At 31.1% G+C, this 27280-nt stretch overlaps 5 protein-coding genes and 1 long non-coding RNA gene across 20 annotated transcripts in view; 4 read left to right on the forward strand and 2 right to left on the reverse strand.

The window, feature by feature from the left end:
• The first annotated feature begins 135 nt into the window (after nt 1–135).
• On the forward strand, nt 136–7048 carry LOC124429076. Of its 4 annotated transcripts, none has more exons than XM_046973880.1 (15): nt 136–271; nt 681–856; nt 933–1137; nt 1211–1407; nt 1564–1795; nt 1899–2052; nt 2158–2392; nt 2477–3485; nt 3626–4344; nt 4476–4645; nt 4737–5153; nt 5285–5460; nt 5547–5794; nt 5954–6217; nt 6309–7048. In XM_046973880.1, exons 2-15 carry the CDS (start codon nt 717–719, stop codon nt 6481–6483), a joined length of 4341 nt encoding a protein of 1446 aa, XP_046829836.1. In that variant the 5' UTR covers nt 136–271; nt 681–716; the 3' UTR covers nt 6484–7048. The 4 variants fall into 4 exon arrangements, with proteins under 4 accessions (XP_046829836.1, XP_046829863.1, XP_046829845.1 ...); XM_046973907.1 differs by having other exon boundaries at nt 2480–3485; XM_046973889.1 differs by having other exon boundaries at nt 139–271; nt 648–856.
• Nucleotides 7049–9122: 2074 nt separating this feature from the next.
• Nucleotides 9123–12162, forward strand: LOC124429822. Of its 2 annotated transcripts, XM_046975535.1 has the most exons (7): nt 9123–9292; nt 9624–9639; nt 9813–10057; nt 10221–10543; nt 10621–10864; nt 10963–11243; nt 11448–12162. In XM_046975535.1, the coding sequence occupies exons 3-7, from the start codon at nt 9935–9937 to the stop codon at nt 11683–11685; spliced, it is 1209 nt and encodes a 402-aa protein (XP_046831491.1). In that variant the 5' UTR covers nt 9123–9292; nt 9624–9639; nt 9813–9934; the 3' UTR covers nt 11686–12162. The 2 variants fall into 2 exon arrangements, with proteins under 2 accessions (XP_046831491.1, XP_046831481.1); XM_046975525.1 differs by lacking the exon at nt 9123–9292 and having other exon boundaries at nt 9299–9639.
• A 127-nt stretch (nt 12163–12289) lies between these two features.
• On the reverse strand, nt 12290–14566 carry LOC124429862 (protein lethal(2)essential for life-like). Its single transcript, XM_046975645.1, has 2 exons — nt 14366–14566; nt 12290–13732 (listed from the first exon to the last, which is right to left on the reverse strand). Exon 2 carries the CDS (start codon nt 13656–13658, stop codon nt 13134–13136), a length of 525 nt encoding a protein of 174 aa, XP_046831601.1. The 5' UTR covers nt 13659–13732; nt 14366–14566; the 3' UTR covers nt 12290–13133.
• A 1065-nt stretch (nt 14567–15631) lies between these two features.
• On the forward strand, nt 15632–16860 carry LOC124429870. Its single transcript, XR_006943573.1, has 2 exons — nt 15632–16514; nt 16582–16860. It is a non-coding gene; the product is annotated as an uncharacterized LOC124429870 (long non-coding RNA).
• A 193-nt stretch (nt 16861–17053) lies between these two features.
• Nucleotides 17054–27280, reverse strand: part of LOC124429816 (D-2-hydroxyglutarate dehydrogenase, mitochondrial) — a 12772-nt gene continuing 2545 nt past the window's right edge. Inside the window, exons 1-8 of one of the 2 annotated variants that reach the window (XM_046975500.1) lie at nt 27198–27280; nt 20506–20776; nt 20060–20257; nt 19705–19898; nt 19439–19607; nt 18576–18874; nt 18113–18281; nt 17054–17764 (exon numbers count right to left, since the gene is read on the reverse strand). The exon at nt 27198–27280 is cut by the window's right edge and continues 148 nt beyond it. In XM_046975500.1, the coding sequence (XP_046831456.1) occupies nt 17496–17764; nt 18113–18281; nt 18576–18874; nt 19439–19607; nt 19705–19898; nt 20060–20257; nt 20506–20776; nt 27198–27230 (1602 nt within the window). In that variant the 5' untranslated portion in view covers nt 27231–27280 and the 3' untranslated portion in view covers nt 17054–17495. The remainder of the gene's footprint in view (nt 17765–18112; nt 18282–18575; nt 18875–19438; nt 19608–19704; nt 19899–20059; nt 20258–20505; nt 20777–27197) is intronic. The other variant, XM_046975510.1, reaches the window with a different exon arrangement.
• LOC124429764 (polyhomeotic-proximal chromatin protein-like) overlaps nt 25750–27280 on the forward strand; it is a 10080-nt gene continuing 8549 nt past the window's right edge. For 3 of the 10 annotated variants that reach the window (XM_046975440.1, XM_046975443.1, XM_046975444.1), the window contains exon 1: nt 25751–27189. The gene's annotated coding sequence lies outside the window, so the exon portion shown is untranslated. Of the gene's footprint in view, nt 27190–27280 lie in introns of all 10 variants that reach the window. The other 7 variants (XM_046975418.1, XM_046975476.1, XM_046975459.1 and 4 more) reach the window with 5 other exon arrangements.

The raw sequence follows: 27280 nt of genomic DNA on the forward strand, positions 1-27280 counted from the left end.
TCCTTTTCGTGCTTTACTTTATCGATTCTGTTTAAAAGAACGCATCTTCTCGCGAGAACGTATTTTGGCGACAGTGTCGCTTTCCTTTGAGATCATTTGAAAGTGCACCGTAGCAGAAGACATCGAAAACCGTTGGTGGTTTGATAGTCGTTAAGTGAAGACCTAACCTAACATAGTCTATCCCGATAGCGTCCTTATTGCAATTATCGGATTGAGTTAACTTCGAATTTAAATAACGAGAGTAATATTAAGAATATTATGCACGATTGTGGTAAGTGAAGATATTTATTTTTCAATGTTTATTAAATACGAAAGATTCCCCTTTGAATCTTTAGTTTATATATGCCGTTGTTTGTGTCACGAATTTCTATAACTGTTATACCATTTGTAAAGATACATATATGCCGACATTGTACGATTTTATAATTACGAAAATTATTTACGTTTCGAATAATGTATAATTATCGTTATGTTTTAATAATAATTCGATTATACTTTGGACTTCCCTTCCTATACGATTTTACGATTCTTTACAGGTTATTAATATAATCTATTAAGTATTATTTTCATGATATATATATATATATATATATATATATATCATATTTTATTACCATGTTTTAATTTATATCTTTTTCATTTTGAAGATCAACTCAAATATTATAGTGTTTCTTCTTCAGAGTGTAAAGTGAAAGAAATATATTGTTAAGCAAGGAATGGATCCTGCAACAGTCATTGCTCTTTGTAAGGAAAACATTCAGCCACTTCGTTATGGACGAAATGCTGCTCAATTGGGAACTGCGTTAAGGGCACAGGAAGATGTGGAAACGCAACAATTACTTCTTCAAGAAAAGCAGTAAGTTTTTGTATTTTGTTGATACCCTTTATTAATAATGAAAGAATTATTAAAAGAAATACAATGATCATTTTAGAATGTATGAAGATGCAATTAGAAATTACGAAGGAGACGATCCTTTAGAGAATTGGTATGAATATATACTCTGGATCGAACAAAGTTACCCAAAGAGTGGTCATGAATCACACATTGGAAAGTTATTACAACAATGTTTAGCCACATTTGAAAAAGAAACAAAGTATTATCAAGATCAAAGATATATACGTCTTTGGATTAATTATGTAAGTCATTATTCTTAAGTAATCAACAAATATGTTTTAAAATTGAATAATTTATTAAATACCTTAATTGTAGATAAATATGCAAAAGAATCCTTTAGAATTATATCAACTTTTATATAATAATGGAATCGGAACCATGGTAGCAGATATATACAGAGCATGGGCCTTTGAATTAGAACAAATAGAGGATTATAAACAAGCAGATGAAATTTATTTACTAGGTTTAAGAGCTCGAGCAGAACCATTAGATGAGTTAGATTATGCACATAAGTAAGAATTACTGACATTCTTATTGTTATATATATGTGTATATATATATATATATATATATATATATATATATATATATTTCAATACTATAAAATTGATTAGCATAAATAATTTAATAATTTTTGAAATTAATTGTTATAATCGCACTCCTTGTAGAAACTTTCAATTAGCAGTAGCTCGTAAAACACTTGGACGCGTGGATGATAGAGGTGATGTATCGATATTTGAACAGAGACAAGCATTTAGTTCATTGAAAGCAATTAAAGCTGGTAAAAGGGTTAGTACGATACGAACCGGACATCGTGTGCGTGATTATTTTCCTGGTAGTATATCTCAAGTGACAACAATGCAGAATACAAGACCAAATTCTCGAGTACAGATATATCAGGTAAAATACATTGTCGAATAGTAGACAATATATTCAAATTTTTATATTCGAAATTTATTATATAAAAAATTAAATACAATATGATAAAAAAAAAAAATATTAGGATGATATAGCAGGAGATATGAAAGGTGCAAGTATATTAGATCATGTACCAATTGAAGATATGCATAAGGAAAATACAATTAAACCTGGTCCATGGAACAGTGGAATGAAAAAATCTAATTTATTATCATCTTCTGTGAAAACTGCTTTTAAAGGTATTATATCAACGCATTATAATTAAATGAATTATAATGTGTATACGTATGCGTGCGTGCGTGCGTGCGTGTGCGATATTTATTTAAACATTATATTATTTTTAGTTCACGAAGATGAAATAGATGACAATGATATGCAAAAAATAAGATTGTTTCCTAATCATACATCATTTTTCGATGGAAGCAAGTATCCTGAACATATGATGATACCTGTATGTGTACAAGATCGACCAAATCCAAATGTTATACTTAAACCACATTATCCTAAACAAATAGTTTATGCCAATAATATGGATATAAGTATGGAAGAAATTAGAGCTCAACGTTATCTTCTTAAAAGGTTTTTCTTTTATCTAACAAATGAAATTTCATCATTTGTTAATATTTTTATATAACATAATAACTTACATATCAATATTTTAAGTAGGCAAAACCAGGATATACATAAAAAGTATTCTGACTTGGATATAGACGATAAATGTTCAAGAAATCCTGATTTACAAAATCAACAAAAAATTATGGAAAGAGAATCTCAGAATCACAGTATTACATTGCAAGAATTGCAACAACATAGGCAAGAATTTGCACAACAAAAGATGGTACAAAGGCAACACAATCTGGAACTTCAAAGAAGAGAGATCGAACATTTAGAAATTGAAAGACACAGAATCCAAATCGAACAACAAGAACTACAAAGGCAACAATATGAAGTTGACAAGCAAACATTAGAAAATCAAAGACACGACGCAAAGCAACAAGAATTGAAAAGATTAGAGGCTGAAAGATTAGAAGCTGAAAGGATAGAAGCTGAACGAATTGAAGCGGAAAGAATCGAAGCTGAAAGAGTCGAAGCACAGAGGATAGAAGCCGAAAGAATCGAGGCACAAAGAATCGAAGCCGAAAGAATCGAAGCTGAACGAATAGAGGCACAAAGAATTGAAGCTGAAAGGATAGAAGCTGAGAGAATTGAAGCAGAAAGGATTGAAGCTCAAAGAATGGAAGCTGAATTAAATACGCAAAGAAAATTACAAACAAGTTATTTGCATTCACATCATACCTCATCATTATCAACGGATAATGAGGAACATTTACTTGGGCAAAGTCTTACTGTAAATACAAAAGAAGCAATATCAGCGGTACAAGACTTATGGCATTCTCCAAGTGTTACACCCGCTACGCCACGTTTTCGTAATCCTATACCACCTCGAATGACAGATTCTAGAACAAAATTATCTTTTGACATACATATGGATAGTTCAATGACACAGCACGCAATGTCTAGTAAACATCATCAGGGATATAGTATACAACCATACGACGATCAAGAAAATCATCAAAGTTTTCATGCTCCTCATCAGAGTTATGTATCTTCGGCACAACACACGCCATATGGAAATCACGGATTACAGAATACGTATCATTACCAAATACAGGTACGACAACAACAAATAATAATAATAATATATGTTTTTATTATCTAGCATGTCACAAAAGAGTATTGATTTTTATGTATGTGCGTGCGTTTGTATATATATATACATATATAAGAAAATAAGAATAAACTTTATTTCAGCATCACGATCAACAAGTACAACAATTATCACATCATCCGCATCATCAATTGATACAACCCCATCAACAAGCACACTCTTTACATCATCAATCCCTTTCACAGTCTCAACATCTTCAATCACATTCACAACTTCAACATCACCATTCACATGTACATCATCATTCGCCACACAGTCAACATTTACCACATCAGGCACACCATCCGCATCATCATATGCAGCAAATGCAGCATCCTTCCTTTGGCAATATGTTACCAAATGATATAGGATATCAACAATATCCGTCCTCGTTGGAACCACCTCTTCTACAACAAAATTCAGAACCTCAAAAATCACTACATTATCCATCGTACAGTGAACCTAATGTCGAGGCAAATAAACCTTATAGGATGCCTCCTGAATTACCATATATCAAATCACCGGGCATGAATCGTAGAGACTTAAAATATTTGGAGAATGCTGAAAATAAAGAAAACGCCATTGTTATTGATTATAATGGACCACTCGAGGAAAACATGCCACCAAAATTAACGGAAGAAAATAACTTGTATACGGATGACACCCTTGGTATAGCACCCTTATCAGGACCGAATGATACCTGCTATACTGAAGCATGCAATGCTTTATTAAGTAGTTCTACTCCTATGACTAACCATTTTAGATTATCGCATAGACCAAAGGACGTGCCACAATTTTCAAGCCAAAATGTTCCACATCAAACGTACGTTACTTCCCTTTTTATACGTATATAATAATTAACTATAAATCAAATGAAACTATAAATGTATTTAAGATTTAATATAACATTTAATTAATTTATAACATTTAATAATATATTATTATTTTTAATAGAATTCCAGATGTAAATAATGGTAATGCAGATGAAAAATTAAGTGTTATAATGGAATCAACTAGGGAATATGTTTCAAGTAGTTCAGCCTCTAGTGCCAATACAAGAACAGCTCCTTTAGGTTTTACGTTAACAAGGGAGGAAATGAGTTTGATTAAAGAATCGGGATTACGTTAGTATATATTTATCATTATATAATATATTATTAAATATTTTCTACCAAAGTATTTTTATTAAAATAATATTTTTCTAACATTATATAGAACAAACACATAACGATTCTGTAATAGCGGCCAGTCAACCATACGAACAGAAAATGCGTGCTCAAATTCAAGCTGTACATGCTCAAAGTCCACGTACGGTACAACGAAATGTGGATCAAATAACCTCAGAAATAAAGAATAATTGTGACTTACGAAAATCTATCAATTTTAAACTTAGTAGTGAAACAGACAATCAGGAAAAAACTGATACTATGGAATGCGAAGAACATGAACCAATGGAACAGGTGGAAGAAGAAATCTTTCAACTTCCTTCTGGAGATATTAATCCTTTTGATAAGAATTTAATTGCCGGTCTTTTGAAGAACATGAAATTTCCATTATCACAACATGCAGAAGGATATATGAGAATAAATACTAACTTAAATAAGTTTGTGCCTTCTACTATGATTACGCTTGGTTAGTAAACTATAAATAATTTACATTATCATTATTATTATATCAATAAATTAGTTTCAAAAAGAAATATGCGAAATATATTTTGTAAATAAGTATTTTCATTTCTCTCTAATTTCTTTTTTTATTTAAAGGATCTGAAGCGTATAATTTGGAAAAGTGCCTTGGGAAAGGAATGTATGGAACAGTTTTTAAAGCAGTAAATATGCAGACAGGTCACAGTGTTGCTTTAAAAACCCAAAAACCTGCATGGGTTTGGGAATATTACATTGTTAGGGAAATAAAAACCCGCCTTAAAAATCCACATATGGTATGGACATACTACACATTATTTATTTTTAATAAATTATCTTAATAATCATTAGTTATATACATTACTATTATTATTGATTACAGCTTCGAGGATTTATGGATGTTTCAATAGCTTATATAGCAAATAATGGCAGTGTACTAGTTTCAGAATTTTCCAAATTTGGAACATTATTAGCCGTAACTAATCAAGTTAAAATGTCCACTGGTAAACCATTAATAGAACCACTTGCTATTTTCTTTACTATCGAAATGCTTCAAATTGTTGAACATTTACATAAATGCCAAATTATACATGGAGATATAAAACCGGATAATTTCTTATTTATGCGATTGTAAGTATTTTTATAATTTAATTCTGCACATACAATAAAATTTATTGCTTTTAATAATTATTGATTAATAATTACAAGTAATATAAAGTACAATTTGATTTTGATCTTTCCTATCTTTTTTTTTTTTTTTTTTTTTTTCTTTCTTTTTTCTTTTAATAGACCAACAGAGGATGTTAGGCCAACAATACAATTGATTGATTTTGGATGCAGTATAGATATGAGTTTATTACCAGAAAAAACAACATTTACTCATATCATAAAAACCGAAGAATTTACCTGCATTGAAATGCAAACCGGACGGCCTTGGACGTATCAAACAGATTTATATTGTTTGGCGGCCACGAGCCATTGTTTATTATTTGGTAATTATATGAGAGTATCAAACGTTGGTGATCATTGGTTTATAAATTCAAAGTTGCCAAGGTAAGATCATTAATTTACAACTAATATTGTAATTGCGAATACTAACATTTGTAAATAAACCTAAAATATTATGTTATTTATATACATACAGGTATGCAAAGAAGGCCGCTTGGGAACCATTCTTTACAGAATTATTAAATATCGAATCGTGTGAAAAATTACCTGATTTATGTAGATTACGAAATTTAATGGAGGAAGCTTTACCACCAATGCCAGAATTACAATCAAAGCTTAGAATTTTATCTAACATACTCAACAAACGATAACGCTTACTTAATTTGCTAAATCAGATACTATGGCCCAATGTGTACGGCACACATTTAGTAAAGAACCAACGTTTAATAAGAAAAAAAATTAATATTATTGTGCTATTTATTGTAAAAGTTACTATTACAGTGATATATGTACTTCACAGCTACGGTACATGAAATGCACGTTTATGGCCTGCTTTGTGGAGGCTTTATTGATTTATATTGCTTGCACATAATCAATAATATTAGAAGTGTGAATTTGATTCTGCCAATATTTCTCTCCGAAATATCGTAAAAAATCACCTGGAGATTCTCTTTACCACTAGTTTCTTTTTCTTTTTTTTTTTTTTTTTTTTCTTTTTTTTTTTCCTTTCTTTTTTTTTCATGGATATGTCTTTCAAAGTACCTCGTGACACATAGTACCTGGATGTTAGTGTTTGTCACGCAAAGTGTGTAAAAGCAAAGAATTGTATTATAAGATTTAAGCAAAGAAAGACAAAAGAATTTCGTTGGAGATATTGATAGTACAATGTACGTGTGATAAATGTATGCAGGCACATTAAACTTTAAGGACATGCAACTGCAAATGTAAAAAGTTAATCCCTCACGGTATAGTTGCATTCCATATATACTCTCTCTATCTCTATCTCTTTCTCTCTCTCTCTCTCTCTCTCTCTCTCTCTCTCTCTCTCTCTCTCTCTCTCTCTCTCTCTCTCTTAGATAACTAATATATATATATATGTAATATTTATAATATATAGGTTTAAAATATATTTTTTCTTTCAAATCGATTCCATCTTTTTTTTTTTTCTTTTTTTTTCTTTTTTTTTTTTTTTTTTTGTTATATCTCATCACTCAAGTTTTGTATGAAAAAAAGAAAAAATAAAAAAATATATATATATATATAGAATGCCAAATATTTAGTTGCTCTCGACACAGTCCGTTTCCGTTTTCAAAGAATATTATTACGTTTGGTAAATATAAACATATGCCTGTTAAATGATGATCCATCGTATAAATGTAAATGAAATAATATGTAAAACAGGAAGACAACATAAGATACAACATATAAGATGTTTCATTATATTCCATAAATTATAAAATATCCCCTTGCTAGGACATTGAAAAGACCTTCTATTTTGAATGTGTGCAGGCTTATTCACTGGTATCCACTAAACAGGCCTTTAAATAATAAATTTTTTAATATAGAATAAAAATATAAATGTAAGGATATATATATATATATATATATATATATATATATATATATATATATATATATATATATATATAAATAACAGATATTTCAGGTTTGTGTTCAAATCATCTCTCCCATGTTAAATTTTATAAAATAAACAAAAACAATAGGCTGCCTGATATATTTAAATGATATAATATAAATTATATACATATATATCTATATATATATATAATATATATATACTACTATATATATATATATCTATCTATATATAGTAGTATATATATACTACTCTATAAGGATATACATAGGTAATCGACAGCCTATTGTTTTTGCTTCTGAGATCACAAAATATGCCTTATTTTATTTTGATGGTGCAACATGTGTGTTTAAATTCAAATAATATTGAGCTTTATGTTGAATACATTTGCAACAAGTACTGTAAAATATATTCATTAAAACACGATTAAAGTCATATGGATTAGCTGCAAATTGATTCTCTATTTCTCTCTCTTTTTCTCTCTCTCCTCTCTCTTTCTCTCTCTCTCTCTCTCTCGCTGTTTCTTTCTCTTTCTCTTTCTCTTTCTATTAATAATTCCATTTTATACAAATATAATATAGTTTGCGTTTTTTACTTATCTTAAGAAAATTAATAATTGTGAGATAATAATTAAGAATCGTAAATACTATTTGTAACATAGATCAATAATGTCCTATTATTTCTCTTTCCTTTTTGAAATATATTCAATAAGAAAAATTTACCGTGACAATTGATAATAACATTTATTAAGATTAAACATATAAATAATATACGTAAATATATTAAAGAAAAAAAAAATTGCATTAACATAACCGAGATCTAAGTTATTATAATCAACTGCCTTTCCTCTTCGTAATTAATTGCTGCTCCGTTACTCTTTGTTAACATATTGCTGAAAGAAACCGGAAATTGACTATAAAATTATATATATATATACATATATATGTATGTATGTATATATGCATATAAACGCATATAAAAATATAATTTTTTAAATATATAAAAAAGAATACATATATATATATATATATATGTATGCGTATAAATTTAAAGACAACGTTTCACGAAATATAACATTATGTAAATAATTTATCGTACAAAAGTTCATCACTAGATCTTCAATGTCCTTATTTATTTCGTTTCTTTAATAGACCGAATGTCGATGCACTTTCAGAATTGATTATAATGTATTTGTGTGTTTGTATGAGGATTAGACAGGCAGATTAGCTTGTACTCTACACATGACATATAAATATATATATACATATATATATATATATATACATATATGCATTAATGACATTATTAACGTATAAACTCAATATGGTAAGTGGTAGTAGTAATAGCAGTAGTAGTAGTAGCACCAACAGCAGCAGTAGTAGCAATAGTAGTAGTAGTAGTAGTAGTAGTAGTAGTAGTAGTAGTAGTAGTAGTAGTAGTAGTAGTAGTAGTAGTAGTAAGCTCTGAAGAGGAAATGCTAAAAGAAGAAGGGAGGACAGGGGGCCCAGATCCCAGATAAAGCGGTTGACCCTCGCCCCTTCAATGACCTGCGAGATATCGTTAGACTGAAAATCACTGACGACGTATGTATCACAGTCGTATGTGTGTTCGTCGACCAGCAAACAAGCCATGCTGCTGGTGATCATAGTCTTAAAAATATTTCAAAACGGATAAATAGAGGATGCTATTCGCGTGAGAACGCGTATTAAAAAATATTCGATTCGATAAATTCGATTTAGATTCAATTTAAATTCAATTTATTATAAAATTTTCATATACTACTTTTCTCTCTCTTTCTCTGGCTCTTCCTTTCTCTCTCATTTTTTTTTCTCCCCGTCATCTCAAATAAACATGCGAGCTATTTACAAATTTATCCTCCTTATTTCTTGTTGTTCTTTGATTTGCCATGCCGAGGATTCTAAAGTCAACGGTAAGTTTTAATTCTTGTTTTCTTCCTAATTATTTCTTATTTCCTTTCATTTCCTTTTTATTTATAATCGATTTCGTAATTTATATTTTTCTTTCTTTTTCTTTTTCCTCCTTTTTTCTACCTTCCTTGATATAAAATTATTGAATTTAACAGAAGCTTACGAAAAATTTCAGCGAAAGAAGCGAAACAAATCGCCGCCGGTGAAAAACGCCTTGGAGATCATATTCGTGCGATCTTGAAACATTATCAACAATATGATCCAGTTGGTTTACCCGGTGTTCCAATACCCGATCCCATGCCAGTACCAGATATGAAACATTCTTTTTCCATGTATACAATGAATTTCAAAGAGATCAACGTTTATGGATTATCCAAATTTCGTATTGAACATATCAAATCTGAATTGGCACTGATGCAGGTATGATTAAAAGAGATCAAATATTTCGTTCATTCTATTTATAATAATAAAAAAAAAAAAAAAAAAAAAAAAAGAAAAGTAAGAAAGAAATCAAATACTATATCTTGTGCAATATATATATATATATATATATATATATATTTGCTTTTTTTTTCTCCCTAAGGTTTCGGCAGCATTGAGTATTACAAGACTCGATATTCGTGGATTATATACCCTTGCATCTTGGCTTTCAAGATCAGCCGGCAATTTTACTGTAATATTAACAGGAGTTAACGTCGAAGGCGTTGCAAGATTGGAAGTTGGAGTTGATGGTAAATTACAAGCACAGAACATCGACATGGATTTAACTTTCGAGAACATTGATATGGATTTCAAGAATCTTGGCTTTTTGGGATCCGTTTTTCAAGGTGTTATCAATTCTGTTGGCGCTTTTATATTCGACAGTATTAAACCATTCATTTTAAAGGAAGTTAACACCAATATGAGGTAATCTCTCTTCTTATTCGTAATATAAATTTGAATGAAAAAAAAATTTTTTTTTAATTATCCGAAAATAAATTTAGAGGCGAGGTAAACAAGCAAATATCTCAGTTACCGCAGTATTTCCCAAATTCTATATCACCGTTCGATATGGCAGTAGCCGAGGGTCGTAGACAAGTTTCACAAATGGGTTACGATCCATTTAAGGTAAAGGATTATAGCCAAAACGTTGGTATTTTTACTGTGACATCATCGCACACTTGGATCACCGGATTGGGAAGTTTCTATCGTATGGGTAACATCACGCTTACCATGGAAAATGGCACGGTAAATTTATCGATTATAATAAAAATATACAAATGTTCTATTGGGGAAATTCAAAATTAATTATTTTTTTTCTTGTTTTTTTTTTTCCGTTGTTGAAGGTATATGCAGTTTTGGATATTGGAACACAAGAGATCGAGGGAAGAACGCATTGGGAAGTAAGCGTAATTGGTGGCGTCCTGTCGAGAGCAGGTACAGTGTCCTTCACCGTTCAATACTTCAGAGTTCAACTGAATTTAAGTCAACCACTTGATACGCGTAAACGACCAACATTGGAAGAACTAGATTTGGAATTGGGTAATATACAAGCGCGAATACACGGTGCCGGTACTCTTGATTATGTTATGGAAGCGAGCATCAATATAATTCCAAATCTTTTGAGGTATTAATCGATTATTTATCATTATAAAATTAATAACAGATCATAACAATATTGTTATCATTTATTTTATATATAAATAATATAAGATATAAATTGTCACGTGTATCGATACAAATTATATTTTTTAATAATTTATATATTTAATAAATGTTTTATGAATTTTTTATATATAATGTATATATATATATATATATATATATGTAGGTATCAAATAATGGATGCGATCGAAGGACCTCTCAAGAAACGAATACAAGAAGAATTAAATAAAATAGACGTCGAGAAACTTATTAATGAGAAAATACCAGAAATAGAGGAACAAGCCAGGCTAATGCAAGGATTATCTCCATCCGATGAAATTATCTTGGAGGATCCTGTACCTCCACAAATACCAGACGATTTAACTCCGTTCTCTGAAAGCGAAGAGGAACGAGGGCCTTCGTAAATATCTAACGTAAATACAAACAGAGAAAAAGCCAAAGAAAAAGAGAGAAAAAGAGAGAGAATATATATATATTTTCTTTTTTTTTGGGGGTGGGGGGAAGAAACTACGAACTTCATAAGAAAAAAAAAAAAAAAAAAAAAAAAAAGAACATAACACACTTGATGTCTACATTTTGCGATTAATATAAATTTTGTTTTTCTAATCAGACGTGGCTTTTCGCCAGACAATTTTATTCTCTATGTGCTGCAATACATACAAGTCTATGCAATCGGTACATAATGTAAGTCTATGTAACAAGTACGGGAAATGATTAAAATAAAACATCCAAGTGTGATTCAACTAACGAATTATCCGAGGATGTGATGTAACATACTCTGCTTGTAGATAAATTATATACGAGTAACGTAGTTACGTAAGGGGAAAATCAAATTTGGTATGTGATGTTAATTGTCAATAAAAATTAACATTATCAAGATATTTATAATATGGGTTTCGATCGATCCAGAAATGGTGATAGAATTTTTTTTTAGAAAATGAATAATAAATAAAAAAAAAGAAAAAAAAAAAAAAGAAACATTGAGAGTCGGAGAGGAAAACATTTATATTTTATACGTAACAATATTATATTTATTGAAAAGCTTATGAAAAGTTTCGAACATTGAATATTGCAAGTATGCGTATATTGGCAAAGTGTTGATATTGTTTTTTGTTTAATAACAGTTTGTTACGTGTATTTGTCTTATGCATTTATCATGTATCTATAATTACGCATTCGATCCTATCCATACACATTTTTCAGATAATGAGACACATGTTTACGTGACTTGATTTCAATTATCTCATAACAGTAATTCTCGGAATCGTACCTATTATTTGTATAATACATCATCGAAACTCTAATTTTGAAAGTGAAAAGGAAAAAAAAAAAAGATTAACGATTACCATATAAACGATGTGCTAATTTGACAGCCGATATCTATCAAATATATATATATATACATAAAAGAAAAATCATAATAAAACAGGAATCTTCGTACACGGTTTTTTTTTGTTCTTTCATCTTTTTCTTTCTTTTCTTCTTTTAGTTTTTCATCGTTGATCTTCAATCGATATACGAGAATATTATTAACACAATTTTGCGTAATATTTAGAATACTACAAATATTATTTATATGTTATGATACTCTTGTATAACAAGCAATAATTTAGATATATATATATATATATATATATATATATATATATATATATATATATATGACTAAATTACAAAGCCATTAAAGCTAATATAATATATTAGAATATCGGCTACAGGAAGAGAGAGAGAGAGAGAGAGGGAAATGGATAGAAAGATAGAAAGAAAGCGAAGATTTCAAATATACCCGCGAATTTTGTTTTGAACGATTGTTTTTTTTTTGTCACTTTCTTTTCTTTTTTTTTTTCTCTCTTTAGGCAGCCTTAATGGCCGGTCTGTTTTGACGTTCAATCGGAACAATTCTTTCGCCAGGTGCAGGCAAAACAAGTCTTGGTGCAGTGACAGTTAGAATGCCATCGGACGATAAGCTTGGTTGAACATGGCCGATATCGTAACCTTGAGGTAATTGATATCGTCGTACGAAATGTCGTGAGATATAACCATGTTGATCTTTCTTCTCCTCATGTTTACCCTCAATTGTAATACATTTGTCATCCGTTCTAACAGTTATTTCTTCGGGTGCAAATTGTTGTACGTCGACGATCACTCTGTATTTATCTTGGCCCTTTTCGATCTTTGTTGAGCCTCCTACTTGTTCTTCTAATTCCTGGAATACTTCGCGCCAAGGATGGAAAAATTCTTTGAATGATGGCAATGCTGGCGGACGAGGGAAATCATTTGTCGTTGATAAACGTTGAAAATGTTGTTCCAATTCGCGATGAAAACGGTCCATTTCATCCCACCAATTACGGAACAAACTGCTCGGTACTAATGCCATTTTATTTTCGAATTTCTTTTCTTATTTTTTCTTCGTTCTTTTTTTCTTTTTCTTATTTGAATTTTTTACGGTTTCTGTCAGACATCAACAAAATGTCAAAATTAATATTACTTTAATTGTTATTCGTATCATCGATAGAACAATATTTAAATCGTATATATCTATATCTATATATATATATGTATATATTATAATATATATGTATAAGGGATTTTATTTTTTTAAATAATTATTAAAAATAAAAGATGGGAGATCTTTGAAAAAAGAACGCAAAGTGGAAAAAAAAAAAGAAAAACAAAAATATTTCAATATCGATTTAGCTATACGACATTCAATCAAATTGACAAATATTATGATTTCATATTTATAAACATCACTTATACCTTATAAATGTATTGCGATATTATAATAACGTAACTACGATGTTTATCGAGTTTTGGAAAATTTCTCCCATTTGAAATGAATATTTACGTATAGAAAAAAAAAAAAAGAAAACTTTATTTCTTAATCCTTCATTTCTTATTAATTCTCGAATGTAATTGTTTTTTAATCGACGAAAGAAACAAAAAACGAATCGCAATGATCTTTCAAACGAAATAAAACATCTGATTGGTCGATACAAGTCAGTCGCAAGGAACGTTGGCCAATAAACGAACGATATCGCAAATACTCTAGAGAGAAATTTTATCAAATCGTAAAAGACGTACCTTTTTTAACCGTATAGAATCGTATTTTTTCAATATTCAAGGTGTTAATTTGAACGTACACTCGTATAAATTTCGTTTAATTTATTTCGATCGTTAAAAAAAAGAACTTTATTTTTATCGTTAATGTCACTCTTCTTTTATCTTGAAGTCGACTGATCGCTTTTCGAACTTAAACTAACTGCGACTAATTTCGCCGGCCGTTTTATATTTGTCATGGCGGTCTTTTCGAGAGATTTCTAGAAGGGCACATGCGCGAATCTATATAGAATATCATTCTCAAACAAACTTCCCCAATGACGGCTTAACTAAATTAATCACCCCTGAATAATCACGTAAATAAGTACATGCGATTTATTTTCTTGTGAATGAAAAAATATTTTTTTCCTAAATGTTTTCACTAAATATATCACGGAATATAATCTTTTTTTTTTTTTTTTATCGTTTCACTCGTATCGTCGATTAACTTCGTTACACAATTTAAATATCAATCGATTCGCATAATATTACTTTAATTATTATTTTCGAATTGTCACTGTAGCTTTTTTTTTCTTTTTCTTTTTTTTTTTGTACATCCGTCTAAAAATTTCTCCTTTAATCACGATTTTCAAACTATTATTACGCTATCACTGATAAATTTCTATTAAAATTATAAAAAATGTTCAATTGTCATTACTTCTCTCATACGTTTGTATCAATTTCTAATATTTTTAATGTTATTAATAAGATCGTATAATACATTGAAACACAAGTTAACCTATAATCTTCGTGGATAATGAGACGCATCGGGGAAGTAGTTTGTAGGTAAAAAAAAAAAAGTTTAATAAAAAATTTATAAAAAAAAAAAAAAGAAGTATAATATACGCGATAATGAAACACAGAGGTAGGAAGCAATATTAGTTTCGTCCCTGGCACGATTCCTCCGTTTCTCCATCTATCGGTCACAACTCGCATTTGTCACATCTTTAGATTTCCCTCACTCATTTGTCACATGATATATATTTGTATTATTCTATGCGTATCTTTTGTGAAATGTATAGTGACAAATACATGTATCTCATTCTTTCGTTTCATACCAATTTATTCACGTAGAAGAAATTTTGGCTCGATTCAACGATATTTACTTTCTATATTTTCACGTTAAATTATTTTTGCACTATCTAATAATTTTTAATTGTATAACACTAGTAATAATAAGTAATTGACAATGTCATTGATTTGTTCATTTTTTTATTACTTTTTGTTTTTTTTTTTTTTTTTTTTCTTTTTATTATTTTCTTTTTGATACTTTTGAATTTAATTATAAATATATTTCAATAAAATTACAAGATTATATTTAATAATAAATTATTGCTCTTGTGTTTACATTTCGGATCATTCTAATTATACACGCATAACGATAATAATTTTTTCCAGAACATTCCAACAGATCCGTATAAGATAGAACAAAATATCGTAAAATGCGTTTCAATTATTATTACAAAAAGAATCAATTCATTTGAAATTCAAAATAAAAATCCATAATTGTTATTATCCGCCGACCATTTCTGGATAAGACCAACGTGAAGTTAGATACACATGATGATAATTGTGCATCAAGCAATCATGCATATTCATTGATCTATTTATATGGATTAGAAAACAAACCAATCACGATCAATTATAAGCTAATGTATATACATACATACATACATACATACGTACATACATATATATATAATTTCTCTCCTGTCTAATTATCACTGTTCATAAATGCTATATAAAAATTTTTTTTTTATTAGAATCAGTATGTTAAAGTACAGGTATGCTTTATTAAAAAACAAAAAGAGAGAAAATATCGCAGGAAATTTGAATTATACGATACAGATATAAAAAAAAGGCCTACTATAAATGATCATGCAAACGAATCTTCTGGAAACGAGTTATAAGGAAACTCGTTTTACAAATCTAATGTATGCAAGTAGTAAATTTCAAAATGCCAACCTTGGCCGCACCTTTTCTTATAACCAAGAGATTTACCAAATTTGTAATAATCGATGTGATATGAATCCTTATCTAATCGACAAACGTGAAAATATTTTGACATATACAAATAGATATAACCAAATCTAAGGTTAACTTCGGGAGATTTCTATCGTATAACAAACGATCGGTATGGCATTTGAGTCACAGTTGAAACATAATATTGGAACGTTAACGTCATTCTTTTTTGCTTTTAGTACTGTCGTTATTTTCATTGCAATGGAATCAAAACAGTCATCGAGGAAAACTTTGAGCTTGGCTGTCGTCCAAAAATACATGCTCGAATTAAAACAAATCTCTACGTGTATGCGCTCAAAACGCCATCTCGAGTATAAAACTAGCGTATTGTACGAACTTTAACGAAGATTCTCGACGATCACCGAATACGTAACGAGGGAAAATTTGATCGAAGTTTTATCTTTTCTTCTTTTTTTTTCAATATGTAAAAACAATAAAAAAAATTATTATTGTTAATATTTTTTATTATTATTATAATTATACATCGATTTATCATAATTTTTTTCAGATACTCGATAAAATTTTATTATACTTTTATCATACTTCCCACGGAATAAGAAAATATATATATATATTTATTTTTTTCTAAAACATTCTGGATCTATAATTTTTTTTACATGCACTTTTTTTTTTTAATAACAAACAAAAATATATTCAAGAGTTTCTGTATTATGGAATGTGACCATATTTCTAAACTCCTAATATTGGTATAACAAGTTAAGAAAGTCTATTGTACACGTGAACAAGTTTCTAAATATACATATATATATATATATACATATATATTTCTACCTGAGATAAATCTTTGAATCTATCGAACAACAGTTTATACAATTTCATTAAGATATTAGAATATTTTAAAATGAAACGTGAATATATGGCACATTTCGTATTATGGCAAAATCTTCTACGTTTTCTAATAGATATTATATACGAGGTAGTTGTATCAATATCTCTTAAGACAAATATACAAGATAAAAGATTATATATATATATATATCTACAAAATCTTAGATAAAAACTATTGAGAATAAAATTCTCTATTTGATCACATTTTCTTATACTTTCTTTTTCTTTTTTTTTTCTGAATAAATCACTCAGATATATTAATAGGATATAATACTTTATATGGATTAAGTATTCCTTTAGGATCCATGGTTAACTTAAGATGTTTCATCAATTCAATTTCCGATTGAGTTCTACTAAGATGAAGATATTTAGTTTTTTTGAATCCTATACCATGTTCTGCGCTAACGCTACCAGAAAGACTAGAAATGTATTCAAAAATAAATGGTTCTAATTGCGATGCTATGTCTTCGTGGTACGTTGGAATTGACACTTGTATATGAATATTACCATCACCTAAAAAAAGACCAAAAAAAAAAAAAGAAAAAAGAAATAAATAAATAAAGGAACAAGAAAAAAAGCATAATGATAAAATTAATAAGATTGGATAAATTAAACGTAAATACGATTATTATTTTTCTTGTTAATATTATTATTATTATTATTATTATTTTTATTATTATTATTATTATTATTTTTATAATTATTATTATTATTATTATTATTATTATTATTATTATTATTATTATTATTATTATTATTATTATTATTATTATTATTATTATTATTATTATTATTATTATTATTATTATTATTATTATTATTATTATTATTATTATTATTAATCACATATAGATATCATACCTATATGTCCATAACCACTGATTCTAATAATACGTGGATCACGTAAACGTTCTCTTAAAACTTCAACAACTTTATAAAAATATGGAAGAGGTAAAGAAACGTCGTACTTGAAGACATAACCCTCACGTAAAACACCTTCGCTAATTCTTTCTCTTAGAGCCCATATATTCTATAAAAAGAAAAAGAAAAATTGTAAAAAATCTATCATACTTTGTCATGTGATTTTATACACCTGTATAGTATAAAAAGCAAAGCCATTATCAGATATCAAAGTTTATAAACCTCATAGTATCTGTTAACGATGTCAGGAAGTATATATGTAGTTACAATATTTAAAATGACTGATAACTAATCAATAACTTCAACAAATATTTCTCTCTCTCTCTCTCTCTCTCTCTCTCTCTCTCTTTGATTTAGTAAAATATTAAAAATATTATCAATATAAGATCATTATCAATCTCACCTTCATTTTCGCCGTGTCCGAAGTAAGAGTACCATCTTGTACAATATTATCATTAAGAACTTTTTCGACAAACGCATTGAGTTTCTCTTCGTCGTGAGCCATATGGCTACCGGAAGTTTCTAACAATACATAAAAATCATGATCACAGCCATCGGTCGCCAATGGATTTTGAAGTCCCAAAAGTTGTGTCGAAACATCGATCGACAATTTATCCATCATTTCGCATGATGATAAAATTTCACCCAATTCTTTCTTGGCGAGATGATAAATTTTCAATACGTTGTCGAAACTGTTCAATCCTGAGAAAATAAAAAAAAAAAAGAAAAAGAAAAAAAGAAAAAAAAAAGAGAAAAAAGAGAAGAAATAAGAGAAAACAATACTTTAAATAAATAAATAAAAAGAAGAAAATAGAGAGAATACATGTTTGACTTGATTTGATATTAAACAAAGTTCGAATAACGAATTAAATTTGCAATGTCGTCGCTCGAATTAATTTTAGCTGTCCTATTTTATCGTAACGACGTTAATTCGAAGATCACTTGACCTTTCGCACGTAGAACGTTTATATAAAGATTCATGAAAGTCGCGCTGGAATATATAATTCGTTTTAGAAATGTTTGATATTTTTAACAACCTTGATCCACTCAGAAAATTCAAACGTGGTAATAAGGTCTTAGGTAATATTTAATGTTCAATTGAAATCAAATCTTTTGAATCCATCGATGAATATTAAAATCACGTGGGGAGGGGAACAGAGGAAAAAGGAACTAAAATAACATTGATTTATTTGCATAAATTTTACCATGGAGCATAAATTATCGTATTTATCCTTTCTATTAAAAATTGTTAGATAAGCAACTTACCAAGAAATGCGACATTTATAGCTTTTGGAAGAGGTGGGCATTGTATAGCAACCTTTGTAACAATACCTAAAGTTCCTTCGGAACCTATAAATAAGTGCTTCAAATGAAAACCAGTATTATTTTTCTTTAGGCCATTTAAACTGTTTATGATATCGCCATTAGCCTTTACCTGAAACGTAAACGTAACTTTTCGATAGATGGGTATCGATAGATATATCTTGTATTTTTTAATGAGAAAAACAGATAGATTTCTTTCGCAGACTTACTGCTTCGATTCCAAGAATATTTCCATGTAAATTGCCATAACGAAGGAGTCTAAGACCACCAGCATTTGTTGATACGTTGCCTCCTATCAAACAACTACCCTTCGCACCGAGATCCAAAGGCATCATTAAACCAAAAGTAGACAAATGATTATCCAAATCCTCTAAAACGCAACCGGCTTCGCAAGTAATCACACCTGAGAGTGATCGTGATGAAAAAATTAAAATAAAAAAAAAAAAGATTAAATAATAATAACAAAAAAAAAAAAGTAAAATAAATAAATCCCACACGTTGAAACATTCATGAAAATTCTAATCCATTTAAAATGATTATTGTTTTATTCCCTTCCTTACCGACCTGCTATTTCATTCGTTTCGATGATTTTATTCATAAGTTTCATTGATAGTACGACCTCATCGAATACCGGTGTACTTCCACCTACTAAACCGGTGTTACCACTTTGTGGACAAACGGCTAAACAATTTTCATTGCAATATCTTAATATCGCCGACACTTCATCGGTTATTTTCGGCTTTAGAACGAGTCTACTTTCGCCTGAAATTTTATAATTAACTCTCTTAATTAACTCGCTTTCCGATAGATATTTAAGTATTCCAATTTTACGGAAATATGTATAATTAGAATGTGTAGTAGAAGAAATAAAAATAAGAATGTAAAGGCTAGTTTTCAATTTAATCGAATGAACAGTCAATTAAATTATTTCAATGGGGATGGGATTTAAAATATCTATCAACAATTAAATTAACTCGACTTATTTACATACTTTGATCTATGATACATACCTCGGACGGTATTTGCAAAATCAATATTGTAACCATCGCATTCATCGGGATCAGTGATTACACGATTTCGATCGAGCAATCTTTCGAAAAAATTAACATGTTCGTCGGTTAACTTGGAATATGGACCACGTTTAATCTTGTATCTTATCGATGTTAATTCTGGCTTCGTTTTTGTCGAATAATAACGTAAAATTCGATTCCCATATCCTTGATAAACGTTCAACGTCCCTACCGACATGCATTTTCGTAATATTCTTCGCATTTCCATTTTCTGTAAAATCAAGAATTCTTTCCCTTTTTCAGTTTTCTTTTTTTTTTTCTTTTCTCTTTTATTACCAATTCAACAAATACATTTCCTCGACTTTTATCGATCATATCTATTCTCTTAATATATAGAATATATTACTATTTCTCTGGCAATTTGAAAATGGAAAGCGCATAGGTCCAATAAAAGTATACAAAAAAAGGAAAAATAAGTTAAAAAGAAAGAAAAAAATTCATAAAAAAAAAAACAATCCCGCGCAAACTTTAAAGGGAAATATGCGCTTTGATTTTAACACCGTTCGAACTACATACTCTTTTCCGAGAGATTTACATACACGCGAGAGATAAAAGTGAACGATAAAAATGCAATATTACGTTTTCTATATATTTACACACACACACACATAATGTGAAAATATTTGATTTTCTGAATGATACTTTATATTTGTACTAAAGTAAAAATTCTCTTTTCGCGATCCAAATGTATTTGAACGTTCTATCAAACTTTATACGAATATATATATAGTAATATGGAAGCGATATAGTGAAACATAAATATTGGAATAATATTTTTATTAAGCTACGATATTGATTACTATATCGTAGAATTGATGTCTAATCTAAATAAATGAAAATCATTAATAGTCATTAAAATAACATATATTATTTCTCAACCGATCATATTACATCGACTGACTTCGTGTAAATATATATATATATATATATATATATATATATATATATTACATGTATGTAATTAGTTTATCTCGTACACGTTTCATTAATTAGATATATCAAAATGTTTCATTGTTATATCGTTAAAAATACGCATAAAGGAAATATAATCTAATCCTCCTATCACTTACGACAAATTGATTTATCATTTATTACAATCTTTATAAGAGAAATAATAAGCTATCGATGTGACGTATTTAACATATCGATTAAATCCTATGAAAAAACAAATTGATTAGTGCATTTAAAAATCGATTAGAATATTGGCGCCAATTGATAGGAGTTCTCATGATCCTGCTATCCTTTTCCACGTTTCGATTGAGTCTACGAAGAAAAACAAAATGGCTACGATAACGGCACCTAGCTCGATATAGATATATTTCTTTCTTTACAATTAAACTACTCGTCTCTCGTTGCGACTTGATAGAAAAAAAAAGAGAGAGAGAGAGAGAGAGAGAGAGAGAAAGAGATAGATGCATAACACAACAGTAAAAAAGAAGAAAAGGATAGGAATAAGAAAATGTCAGGGTCGATGGAGTAAACGATAAAAAAAAGAAAAATAAAAGATCCTTCGATGTATCATGACATTCTTATCCTTATCTATTAAAGCACAAAAGGCGTATACAAGTGCAAGAGAGTAGCAACAGCTGCTCGAGCTCAATTATGTGTACCCCTCCCCTCTGGCTCCACCACCTCCTCACCGTCATCCTTGCTGTCTTCCTCCTTCTCCACCTCCTCCACCACTACCACCTCCACCTCCTCCTTCTCCTCCTCCTCTTCCTCCTACTCCTTCTCGACGAGTTGCTTCCATTTTCTAGTCGTTAATTCGCGGCCCGATCGACGGACATCGGATATTATAATCTACATCTCCACCTCCTCCCCCACCCCTCGAACGCAGAAGCGCATAGGGTCTCAAGCGATACGCCGCGTCAGTGTTACGATCTCCGAGCGGTGGGGAAAATAAGGTCAGTACAAGGAGGGAGGAAATGTTACGAAAGGAGAAAGAGAGAAAGAGACAGAGAGAGAAAGGGGGCAATGGAGGGAAACCGAGAGAGATGGATGGACGGCAGCCGTGCGCGAAGGAGAGAGGCCGATCGAGTGGTGGACGAAGTGGGAAGGGAGCCAATCGTCGTAACGCCTCGTTCTTTGTATGTGTGACTCCCTATGGATTTACTTATGCATAGGTGTATGTGCTCACGCGTCGATGTGTGCGGTTATTCTATGTACACGCGCCGGCCGCACATACCAATATTCAGAGTTATTTAATAACGTACGTACTAGTGTACGATCAGAAAAGCGATGGTAGAATTACTTGGGACAAGGAGAAAGAGTAAAGGAGAAAATATAAGAATGAAAAGATGTTGAGTGAGAAAGAGAAAGATAAATAGATAGATAGATAGATAGATAGATAGATAGATAGATAGATAGATGGATAGATAGATAGATAGATAGATAGATAGATGGATAGATAGATAGATAGATAGATAGATAGATAGAGAAAGAGAGAGAGAAAGAGAACGAGAGAAGGATATACATATATATATATACATATACACAAGGTTGGACAGATGCGTGAGGAGGAAAGAAAATATGCTTCAGAGAAAGGGAGAGGGGGAAGAGAAGGAGAGAGAGAGAGAAAGAGAGAGAGAGAGAAAGCCTTATACGTAGAACGAAGAAGAAAACGAAGCAAGAGGGAGACCAATCGTCGCGGCGACACACCGTATTGGTATGCAGGCGAAAGGAACGTGCGATCCTGTAGGGATTCGTTTTACCTTACTAACACATAGAGTTACTTGATATTCGAGAGATATATTCTCTCTTTCTATGTGTAAGTAATCGAGCGGACGTACATTACACACAATATCAAAAAAGAGAGGGACGTGTGTACAGGCAAGGGGAGATTTTTCGCGCTTGTGTGTACCTACCCACACACAACATTCCAAACACATATATATATATATATGTCATGAGCAAGTATGTAGCGTAGAAACAACGTACACTCACACAGGGTGAACGACGATGAACAAGAGTTATATTCGCGAATACGAGAAGATATAGCGCACCGTTTCCAGGGAGTAACGCATGCGCAGTAAGTACTTGGCTCTCGAGCCAATTCCTCGGTGGCGGGTCGAATCATTAACTTGTTTCCCTGGCAACGTTGTTCGAACCGAACCATTGGCCACAGCATTCCCCCTACTTTTCTTACCGTACGCTCTATCGGTGGAATGGGAAACTACGACGGTAGGACTCGGGTTCGTTCGGATGTACACGATATCGTTATATTCCTAACCTCTATATCGTAAGCGAGACTATAGCGTCTCGTCGCACCTATACAAACGAAGGAACGATGCGAGTGCACACAGTTCACGTATAAGAACGCACACTATGATAAAACCGTTCCTACGATGAAAGCGTGGTCGTAAAAGCGGGATTGGCGCGACCGCGACTTCTTCCTACCCTCCGCAGCGATGCGTCGAGCCTTGCGTCGAAATCCGAGACCGGTATCGGGAAAAGATGAACAATAAATCGATTCGTATTTCTTCGCATTTTTTTTCTTCTTCCCCCATTTTAGATTATTATTATGATCTCTTTACGAGAACTATTTTACCAATATATCACGATTTTGTATCATTCCTTTCGATCGCAATGATCCTCGTGATAATGAACTATTAATAGAAATCACGTCGTGTGTGTTTGTTTTTGTTCTTCTTTTTTTTTTCCTTTTTTCTTTTTTTTCATAGTAACAAAGAAAAATAAGAAAAATATATGTATACATGTAAAGTAAAAAAAAAAGACAAATGGAATAGAATGAAAAAAGGATTTGTATGTATGTATGAAGATAGATAGATAGAGAGAGAGAGAGAGAGAGAGAGAGAGAGAGAGAGAGAGAGAGAGAGAGATAATATTTAAAAAACATGAAAATATATATACATACTCAAATGTTATATATATTTCTTTTGTACATTTACTTATATACGTGACATTAATATTACAAACATTTTTTTACCCAAACGAATTTTAGAATCCTAGAAAGAGAATTTTATATCCCACTCTCGTAGGATCGCTGTCAGGTGAGTACCGACCATAAAAGGATTTCGGGTACGAATAAACGAGGCATCGATCGATCATATCGATATACTATTAGATTTTCCCATAAATTCTTATAATGCCATTATAATACTTTTAATCGCATCTTATATTCATTTCTGTAAGTGAATTGATAATAATAAATAATAAAAAAAAAAAATCGACTGTTGCATTTAATCCATGCCGATTGGGCAAGAATTTTCTGTTGAACAGAGGCGGACCAATCGAGCGCACCTCGACTCTACGGGGTTTCGAGTAGGGAAGTATAAACTCGACTTAGACAGCTGTGTCAGGGCCGTAGCAAGTTCTTAAAAAACCAGTTCGAAATCCTTCGCTATACGATTTATCCTTGTTCCTTTAGTTCTCCATTACAACATTTATCTTGATTTTTAATTTATCCATTAAATCATTTAAAAAATACACAATTTAACAAATCTGATCTTTAATGTCGAAAATTTTTCTTCGTATATACTTTATCGTTCAAAATTTTATAAAAATTGATTTGATCTAACAGGATGTAACAGTATAAAAGACATAATCGATATTGTAGATTAGAATTAAAAATAATTGGATTTTTCCGATTAAAAATATAAAATGTCTCCATTTGTATTTACTTTTTTTTTTTCTTCTATATATAATACGAATAAAACTTGGAGGTATAATATTTTTATTCGTTAGGATTTTTATCGAATCAATCTGTGAAATTAATGAACTTGTTGGCAAATAATAATAGTTAAAAAAAAAAAAAGAAAAAAAAAAAATTAGAATAACTCGTTCTAAAACTATACTATAATGCAGCAGGTGAATGGAATAAAAATCACGTAAATTCCATTTCTGAAATATAGTTGTTATACCTTCAATCCAATTAGAGAAAGAGAGAGAGAGAGAGAGAGAGAGAGAGAGAGAGAGAGAGAGAGAGAGAGAGAGAGAGAGAGAGAGAGAGGAGAGTGAGAAAGAGAGAAAGATATTGTTAATGAATTAATAAGACTAAAGTATGTAAACATGAAATAATATACGTTTTGTTTTCGTTACGAATTTATTTCACTATTGAAGTACATTTATAGGTTAGGTATAAAAAAGCAAATATTTTACGAAAAAAAAAAAATATATATATATATATATATCTTCAATTCTTTCAATCTCATGAAAAAAACAACACGACAAGCGTTACGTATGTTGTACTTTTCATGTATATATACGATGAATAACGAAAGTTAGTATAGTTACAAGAAAAAATAACAAAAATAAAATATAGATACGAAAAAAAAAGTTGAATCTCTTAAGAAAGCTATAATGAGATTTCTAATGAGATGAGGGAAAAAAAATACATACAAGCACACACACAACAAACGAATAGTTGTGTTGAAAAGAAAGAAAAAAATGGCTTCGATATGTATAGACGACTTCTAATCTGTATTATACTAACATTATGAAAAAATTTTTGATGATGAACAACGTAGAGCGAAGTGAGTATTATATTAATATTTGTTATAAGTACGAATGATTAAATTTCAATTCAACTCTTTTATTATCATAAAAGTATTTGGGAAAAAAAAAAAAATCTCAAAATAATCGAATAGTTTCTATTCCTTTAATATTGAATAAAATGAAAATACATGAAAGGAAAGGGACAGGGCATATTCGTTTCTTGCAACGTCCCTGGCAGTATCACGCGACTATGCTACAAAATCTTCGGTGGACTATAATCTCGTGTACGTATAAAACGTCCAGTTTATTGGTGTTAGTGCTCTCAAAATCGAGTGGCTTCGGGCAAGTGTGAGTACCGTTACGAAGCATGCGCCCATAACCACGGTGTCCAATAGCCCCGCCTTTTCGACGCGAACCGATGCCTTTGGGATTTGTCCTCTGCCGACCAATGAGAGAATAGGTTGCATCGACGAGGGGTTAAGAGACGTCAGGGAAAGGAACGCTTTCTTGTTAGTGGGGGTAAGAGAATCGGTTGGAAGGGGACGATCCTTGAGGATGGTGGGTAAGTTCGCGGGGGAAGAGAAGAGAAAGGAAGGGAAGGGGAGGTAGAGAGAGGGAGGGCGGGAGGGCGGGGGAGAGAGAGAGAGAGAAAGAGATAGAAGGAAAGAGAGAAAGAGAAAGAGAGGGAATAGAACACCGTGTGCCGTGCGGGAGCAGGGAAACAGCAGACAACGAATGCGACGACTGATGCTTACGAAACCTCGCGACGTCAACGCGCTACGCGACGCCGTTTAAAACATCAAGATACGTTCTTTCATAAAGGATTGAAATACGTCGGTGGGTTTTTCATCGTTCGACCGAACTAACGTGTCAAAATTGTGATAAAATCGTCGTCTACGAGACGGCGGTGAGGTGGTGGTGGTGGTGGCGGCGGCGGTGGTGGCGGCGGTGGTGTTGGTGGTGGTGGTGGTGGTGGCGGTGGTGGTGGTGGTGGGTGGTGGTAGTGGCAACGGCAACAACGACAACGACAACGACGACGACGACGACGACGACGACGACGACGACGACGACAACACGACGACAACGAAGACGACGACAACGGTGGTGGCGGTTTTGCCTTCGTTGCTGTGTGTTCGGAAACGTGCATAGGTGTGACTGCGCAGTCGCTATGTGAGTACCTGAACGACGAGTATTTCTCCTACAAATCCCATGGTCGTTGCCTGCTTCTCGAGTCTTTTATCGTTGCGTTTTCGAACACCCT

Source organism: Vespa crabro, chromosome 1 (genome assembly GCF_910589235.1).
Source record: "Vespa crabro chromosome 1, iyVesCrab1.2, whole genome shotgun sequence".
Lineage (NCBI taxonomy): Eukaryota > Metazoa > Arthropoda > Insecta > Hymenoptera > Vespidae > Vespa > Vespa crabro.